The sequence below is a fragment of the Gastrolobium bilobum genome, unplaced genomic scaffold, assembly GCF_033153095.1.
Source record: "Gastrolobium bilobum isolate Gb01-03AN ecotype WA unplaced genomic scaffold, APGP_CSIRO_Gbil_v1 utg1078, whole genome shotgun sequence".
Taxonomy (NCBI): domain Eukaryota; kingdom Viridiplantae; phylum Streptophyta; class Magnoliopsida; order Fabales; family Fabaceae; genus Gastrolobium; species Gastrolobium bilobum.
Window position 1 is genome coordinate 410987 of NW_026898172.1, and position 8979 is coordinate 419965.

The following is an 8979-nucleotide window of genomic DNA, read 5'->3' on the forward strand; positions in this document are numbered from 1 at the left end:
TTGCTCTAGTTCATAGTTTAATTGTGGTAAATCTGTCTGATAGTGTCCTTAGGCAAGTGTGTAAAATAACTAATCCTAGAGAGCTTTGGGAAAAGCTTGAGGCTCTCTATCAAACTAAATCTGCCCCAAACAAGATGTTCTTGAAGGAGAAGTTTATTTCCTTCAAGATGGATCCTAAATGCTTAGAGGACAATCTTGATGAGTTTAACAAACTCACCTTAGATTTGGATAATGCTGGGGCAATTGTCTCAGATGAGGATCAAATTTTGACCCTCTTGAATTCTGTTCCAAATTCTTATAGGGGTGTAAAAGATGCTATAAAATACAGCAAAGGGGGGATGGACTTATGGGGAATGACCAGATTTGTCAAATATAAGGGATTGGGGCTGTCAAGTTTCAAATGGCTGATGGTAGCCATAAAATCCTCAAAGAAGTGAGGTATATCCCTGACTTGAGGAGAAATTTAATTTCTCTAGGTATGCTTGACTCAAGTGGGCTGTTATCCAAGAGTGAGCAAGGTTCACGAATTTTTCTTAAGGGTAATCAAGTTTTAATGAAATGAAGGTTGATTAATAGCCTGTACATATTACAGGGCCATGCTATCTCATCTGAAAGCTGTATAACAGCAGCTAAGGATGATGAATCTGTTCTCTGGCATAAGAGAATGGGTCATATCAGTAACCAGGGCCTGTCTGAGTTATGTAAACAAGGCATTATAAGTTCTAAGAAAGTAACTTGTGTTGATTTTTGTGAAAATTGTATTTTGGGAAAAACACATAAGTTACCTTTTCCTAGATCTTCAAATTTTTCTAAATCAGTCCTTGATTACATATACTCTGATTTGTGGGGATCACCTAATGTTCCCCCTTCTCTCTTTGGTTGCCATTACTTCCTTTCGGTTGTGGATTCATATTCTAGGAGAGTATGGACCATGTTCTTGAAGCAAAAGGATCAAGCCTTTGATAGCTTCAAGAATTGGAAGACCCTTGTAGAGAATAAGACTGATAAGAAAGTCAAAGTTCTAAAGACTGATAATGGGCTTGAGTTTTGCAATAATCAGTTTTTTGATTTTTGCAATGAGCATAGTATAAAGAGGCACAGAACTAGTGCTGAAACTCCCCAACAAAATAGGGTGGCTGAAAGGATGAATAGAACCATCCTAAATAAGGTCAGATGTATGTTGGCTGAATCTGGTCTCCCTAAATCTTTTTGGGCTGAGGTTGTTTCCACAGCCTGTTACCTTATAAATAGGAGCCCATCCACTGTTATAGGTCTTAAAATCCCTATGGAGCTTTGGTCTAGTAAGCCACCAAGTCTAGGACACTTAAAACCATTCGGTTGTCTTGCATACATGCATGTAAAACAAGATAAGTTGAGTCCTAGAGTTGTCAAATCTGTCTTTATTGGTCATCCTTCAGGTGTTAAGGGATATAAGTATGGCTCATAGCTGAAAGGAAATGTGTCATAAGTAAAGATGCGGTTTTTGAAGAAAATAATTTCTACAAAGAAATATCCAAGCTTAGTGACAAGGAGCATCCTCCTAGGATTGTTAAGTTGGAGGTGGAGCTTCCCAACAACACTGGGCAGCAACCTGATGTTGCTGGAAATGATCAACAACATCAAATTGTTGAAGATCAAGATGATAGGAATGACATTCCCATTGAGGAGAATTTTGTGAAAGTGGATAGAGATAATCTGGAGGATTATTTGCTATCTAGTGATAGGACTAGGAGGAATATAAGACCCCCAAGTCATTTTACACATGCAGATGTCATAGCATTTGCACTCCAAGTAGGAGATATGCTGGAGTTTGATGAACCCAGCTCATACCAAAAGGCTATGAGGCTGGATTCTAAAATTCATTGGCTAAAAGCCATGAAGGAAGAGATGGAGTCTCTTGAGAAAAATAAGACTTGGGTTTTGATGGAGCGTCCAAAGAACAAGAAGGTGATTGGATGCAAATGTATCTTTAAAAGGAAGCTAGAAATCCCAAGTGTTGAAGCTGCCAGGTTTAAGGAAAGGGTTGTTGCTAAGGGATTTTTACAAGTTGAGGAGGTTGATTACAATGAAATCTTATCCCCTGTTGTGAAACTTGTTTCAATTAGGCTCAAACTTTCAGTTGTTGCGATTCATGACTTAGAATTGGAACAACTGGATGTCAAGATTGCTTTCTTGCATGGCAGCCTTGAAGAGCTCATATTCATGGAGCAACCCGAAGGATTTATAAAAAAAGGGGGCTGAGAACAAAGTGTGCCTTTTGAAAAGGTCCATTTATGGGATAAAACAAGCCCCTAGGAAATGGTATAAAAGGTTTGATGATTTTGTTTTGTCCAAAGGTTTTAATAGGAGTAGTTTTGATCATTGTGTGTACTTCAAACAACTGTATGATGATTATTTTATCTACTTGTTGATTTATGTTGATGACATGTTAATTGCATTAAAGGACATAAATGAAATTAACAATCTGAAATCATTATTGAAAAAAGAATTTGAGATGAAATTCCTTGGTCCAGCCAAGAGGATACTTGGCATGGACATTACAAGGACAAAAGATGAGAGGAAATTGACTCTCTCTCAATCTGAGTATGTGAAAAAGGTCTTAAAGACTTTTGACATGTACCTGGCCAAACTTGTAAGTGCTCCTCTTGCTGGTCACTTCAGGTTAAGGTTGTAGATGGTGAGTTAGCCTAGGATGAGGCTTCTTTTATGTGCAATATTCCATGTTCTAATGTTATTGGATGCCTAATGTATGCCATGATAGGTTCTAGGCTTGATATTGCATATGGTGTTAGTGTAGTAAGTAGATACATGTGTAAACCATCTAAGGAACATTGGAATGCTGTGAAATGATTCCTTAGATACAGGCTCTATTGATTGCTGCATTCATTATACTGCTGAAAACTCAATTAATTTTGATATTACTGGTTATTGTGATTCTGATTATGTTGCTAATCTTGACAAAAGAAGGTCTCTAATTGGTTTTGTTTTTTGTGTGGGAGGAAATGTGGTGAGCTGGAAGGCAAGCTTGCAACACATTGTGGCACTCTCCATAACTGAAGCAGAGTATGTGGCTCTCACAGAAGCTGTCAAGGAGGCAATGTGGCTACATGGAATTGACTCTGAGTTGGGTTTAGGTAAGGACCCACCTAAGGTATTTTCTGATTCTCAATCTGCCATACACTTGTCCAAAAATGGTGCATACCATGAAAGGACCAAACATATAGATGTTAGGTTGCATTTCATAAGGGAAATAATTAGTAATGGTCAGGTTAGTGTGAATAAAATATCAACTGATATTAATCCTGCTGATATTTTAACTAAGATTGTTTCTGTTAGTAAATTTAGGGAGGCTCTAAATTTGCTAAAAATAAAACCTCCCTAATTGCATGCATAACATAGGCCTTGGGTTAAATGCTAGGAAAACTCTGGTGTGCATTTTTGCTCTGTTGTATGTTTAGTAAATAGGTGGAGTTTTGTTATGTATATTTTCATAAACATATAATATTCTGTATGTGTGAATTCATTTGAACCAAAACTGTATTCTTTTTTTTTTTACTGATACTGTCATTTGGAATTACTCTAATTGAATATATGTTTGTGGGCCAAATGGCTTTAGTATATTATTTGTCCCTGTGGCCCAATTATTTTTTCACATATTGGTTTTTTAGCTAAAGTGAGGCACTGCAAGTGTAACACAACGTTTTTGTTTTCATGTAATGGTTGTTAGTTAATGACTTGTATACATGCTGACGTCGTGGCACTTGTTTTTTTACTGATTTTGCTTTATTCTCAAATGCTCATCTATTTTCTTTCTTCTCTGCGTGAGTTCTCTGTGAAAGAAAAAGCTAGGGTTTCCTTTGAGAGTTTGTGAGGCAAATCTGAGAGGGAAAAATCGAGAATCTCATCTCGGTTGTGTTGAGAAAAATGTTCCTTGGTCCTTGGTACATCATTTAATTGATTCAGATTTTTGTGGTTCAATCAACAACGAAGGAGACTTGAATCTTGGTGACATCTTGCTTCGGTAAACAAGAGTTCGTGAAGGAGCTGAGCTGGGTGCACTGGACGGAGGTGCTGGCATGTGAAGACAATGAAGTCTTTCCTATTTCTTTTTTCTGTTGTTGATTAATATTTGAATTTCTTGATGTATCTGGTTTGTTGTTGAAGATCACTGTTGTATCTTTGTATTTCTGATTTTTTTTCCTCTCTGTTATTAGCTTGCATTTGTTGTAGTTGTAATTTGTTATTAACTGCAACTGCTGAACATATTTGTATCTGTTTCCTATCTGAATAATAGCGCATGCTAGAGGGCGTTTGACCCTCATAGGCCAACTTGGATGTAGTAAATTCTTTCACAAAGAATTTCTGAACCAAGTATAAATTTCTGGTGTGTTGTTCTTTATGTTTTCCGCTTCTGCAAGTCTGTTTTCTGGGTTGATTCTTGGTAGCTCTATACCAAGAATTGTAACATCTTCCTGTTATATGATTCATTGCCTGACTTGCTCTTATTTTCGTTTTTCCGCCTACATGTTGGGCCGTACTTTAGAAAAGGTTGTTAAGGGCATGTTTGGTACATAGTATAGGATAAGGCCTGATAGTATAAGACCTGATAGTATAAGACCTGATTGTATAAGACCTGATTGAATTTTAATACTATCCAGCGTTTGGCACGGTATTGTATAAAATAATATATTATATAAGATAATATCATCTAGTGTTTGGTAATGCACTGTATAATACTATATATGATAAAAATAAATATTTTTAATAAAATATCCTTTAATAAAGAATTTATATAATTCTTCAAAAAATGTCATATGATATTAACTTTTATAAAAATTTATTGATTAGTGTGTCCAAAATATAAATTAATTTTTATAAAAATAATAATATTCAATAATTTAAAAATTAATATATTGAAAAATTAATTTTTATTTTAATAGATTAATTTTTGAGAATTACATTGGTCAACGATGTTAATACATCAATCTCTTATCAGGCCTTATTCCTCACCCGTAGGCCGGATTAAGTTATACATCATTTTGATGTATTATGGGATTATGCTGTATAAGCTTATACTATACGATGATCTCACCAAATAACTAAAAATGTCATAACGTATAGTATAAGCTTATATTATCATGCCTTATACGTCACACCAAACAAGCCCTAAAGGCTTGTGCATCACTGCAATAAATTAACGACTATACAATTAGGTTTTACAAGCATGGATGCATATTTGACCTATAAATATTTATAGATGACTTTAATTTAAACTACAGTTGTAATTATGATTTTTAAATACAGATGATGTAATCATAATTGCTGTTACAATAATCACCAATATTTTATTATTTCAGTCAAAAAAGACTGCAATAGTCAAAATAGACTGCAATTTAAAATGAATATTCGTAGATATCAAGTAGTTAATAATTATATAAATATAACTTGTTGAATGTAAGAATTGCATGTCGTACTTAAGAATGCGATGTGCTATTTGACTAGTCTCATGGGAATGGGTTCGCGGTTGAAATATTGTTATTGATTTTCGAAAACTAAGGTTTTGATAGCAATCCTAATTTATTAGAGGCGTGGGTCAGATAGATATAAGAATACGTTTGACCTAACTTGAACTAAAAAAACTCAATTTGGGTGAAAAGTAGATAAATCGACCTAGGTCGGCCGGCTTGAGTTTTGTGTTAGAAAAATTGAATCCTGAAAAAATCAGGCTGATGCATAATTTTTTTTTTTTTTTTTTTTTTTTTTTTTGTAATAACTGATGCATAATTTTTGCTGATTGTTCTTCATACTTTTATTTTATTTTATTTTCTCTTTATTTTTTATTTTTGAATGAACTTTGTTTAAAAATATAACTATATGCTGATTTGATGACTTAATTCGATTAATTTGAATTTGATTGGAAAAAATGTATTTAAATGATAAATTACTACATCGTTTCATATCGAATATGGAATTCCGGTTCTTCTAAAAATTGTGATAGTTTACAAAGCAGATACGAGTAACCTGTTAATCATACCAAGTAAAATTCCCTTTTTTTTTTTTAAAAAAAAAAATTACATGAATGCAAAAAACAATAGATACTAAGTTGGTTCAATTAGAGTTACCCAATTTTATTTTATTTTTTGTTTTTGCCTAACGAAATTTTTTAAAAATTTAGATCCCAATCTGTTCTGTATATGAAAGATAAAGTTGTTATACACTATATTTCCGAACACAATTAGACCATATAAGTTGTTATCCTGCCAAGGCAACCGAAATTTTTTAAAGAATTTAGATCCATTTTATCAGAACATAAGGAGGTCTTCCTTTATTATGCCTACACGCCTAGCTAATCGACAAAAACACATACTAAGAATAGAAATATACAATAGACAAACATGGGTGCTTACATAAAGTATGACATTCTATACCTATATATACAAGTCAAGATCTTCCTCATTGAGTCATTCACTGCCTCTAACAAATCCATATCATTCTTTTATTCTCCACTCCTACAATATTCTCAATCATGAATATGCTTAGAGAGAAGGAGCCCTTAAGCCATAACCAGAAGAACTACTTTTATAAAAATACTGTGTCCTCAGAGTACTTATTTCCCTATAAATTCTCTTCACCACAGCCACATGTTGAGGTTGAGAGGTTTCGACCATTCTCCGACCCTACCACATTAAAGAAGCTTAACCACAGTGCTAGTGAACGTGATCGTCGCAAGAAGATCAATCGCTCGATTGCTTCACTTGGTTCACTTATTCCTGTGGCAGATCAAACGGTACTTTAAGTCCTCTCTTTCCTTCCTCTTTTTTTTGTTAAGTAAAAAATGGTCTTTCCTTCCTCTTTTTATTAAAGGGGAACTGTTCCCATACAAATAAAATCCTTCTTTAAATCGGTAGCTAAAATCTTTTGTAAGCAACAACTTCACGAAATTAAGAATGTTATACATTGCTAACATGATTGCATCAAGGGGTACAACAAAATTGAAGAATACTAATAACGATAAATATATATTAGTTTCCTTTTTTAAGGGGTACAACATATTTACTCGTTTCAATTTCCTATGCATTTAGACTCATTCATTGATTAATATTCAAACCGATTTGTCCACAAAAATATTAAAACTTCCATAAAGTTGTGAACAGAATCATAGTATAAAGGTATATATAGATCTGTTTGTGAAGTACGTTGATATGATGGAGACGAAAGAGTCACTCTTTAGATCAAAGCTCTATAGAGTCATCGTACTGGTTTCAAGTTAGCTGAAGGTGAACAAGGGAGTCACAAGTTTCACGTGTTAAGTGATGGTGAGTGAACCCCAAGGGTAGCTCAGTTGGCAACTGAGCTTCCAAGAGTTTGTTTGAGTCAGGGATTCAAACTCTACCTTAAGAAAAAAAATAAAAAAATCTTTGAAGACTAGAGGATGTGCCTCCCTCCTCGAGTGGGGGATTAGTCTCATCCTTCCTTCGGTAGCGAAGCTTAATGCACCCGCTGTTCCAATGAGGAGCAAGCCTATAGGACAGTACCCCGAGAGCAAGGTGATCGGAGGAGGTTGAATGAGAATACCTCCAAATTATACAAAAAAAAAGTGATGGTGAGTGGTGACTGTAGCTATTTGTGCAAGACCATCTGGCCGGACCAGAACAAATTGTAAAAGGCTACGTGATTTATCTGTTAATTTTCTAACTCACGCATCAAATAAGCACTTATTTAGCAGTAATGCAAACTGGATGAAACAACAACTTCGAACAAGGACACGTTAGTACTAGCTTGTTTAACATTAACCCTGTGTTCATGTGCAAGTTTCTGTGGTACCCCGCAGTTTTACTCCTCGATTAGAATCTAAATTATCATCATTAGAGATATCATTTCATGTATGTCACTGTTGCAGAAAAAAATGAGCATTCCAAACAAAATTTCGCACGCCCTAAAATACATACCTCAGTTACAACACGAGGTGGAAGGACTAAGAAAGAAAAAAGAGGAGCTTCTATCCTGGATTTCACAGAAGGGAGATCCAGTGAAGAAACAATCTCAAAGGAAAATTTCCCAACTCAATTCTGTTTTTGTAGTTTCAGCAACTAGGCTCAACGTTAACGAGGCTGCTATTCAGATTTCATCTTATGAGGTTTACAAGACTCCACTATCCGAGATCTTGATATTTTTAGAGAATAATGGATTATTTCTGCTAAATTCTTCTTCCTCTGAAACCTTTGGAGGGAGGGTCTTCTATAACTTGCATTTACAGGTATGCTTTGTAATATTTGTTTTACTTTTGTGTGATTGGATATTATGTATATATTTTTCCATACTTACTTTACCTATTCTTCTCGAACAATGTTTGATAACAATCTCAAGAAAAGAGAAAAAATATAAAAGTAGTTAGCTGAGATTCTGACCTAACAAAATTGAAAAAAAGTAAGTCCAGTAAGCATGAAAAAAGTTAAGTATAATATTCTATCTTTTGTTGTTGTTGTGGGAGCCAGTTGGTTTTTCTCTTTGTGCCAATTGAGAGAGAGTGGTATCCGTTAAAGTTTGAGAACTAACTAACGGTGCCAGGTACATCTACATGTGAAAAAAACTCATAGATCCTGACTAAGCTATTGTCAATATACAAGAAACAAAGCATTTTCTAATTAAATTTTTAAATAATCATTTCAACCCAAAAGCTTAAGTTGTTGGGTGAGGCTACATTAATGGTTTTATATATCTCAACATGTCTCCTCACACGAGAGTTCACTAAGCTTGAATGGTGGACAATGCACAGACCCACATATCTGTGCGAAGAAAGAAATTCCACTAGAAAGAAAGTGAGGGTGAAGATTGAATCCGGTACACCGAAGCTCTGATATCATGTAAATAATTTCAACCTAAAAGCTTAAGATATTGGATGAGGTTATATTAATGGTTTTATATATCTCAACAAAATTAATGTTTAATTATGAAGATTGAATCATATTCAGTGCTCTA

At 34.5% G+C, this 8979-nt stretch overlaps 1 protein-coding gene across 1 annotated transcript; it reads left to right on the top strand.

Moving 5' to 3' along the window:
* Positions 1-6526: 6526 nt before the first annotated feature.
* On the top strand, positions 6527-8521 carry LOC133313550 (transcription factor ORG2-like). The gene is made up of 3 exons (XM_061514940.1): positions 6527-6787; positions 7901-8257; positions 8492-8521. Exons 1-3 carry the CDS (start codon positions 6527-6529, stop codon positions 8519-8521), a joined length of 648 nt encoding a protein of 215 aa, XP_061370924.1.
* Positions 8522-8979: the final 458 nt, after the last annotated feature.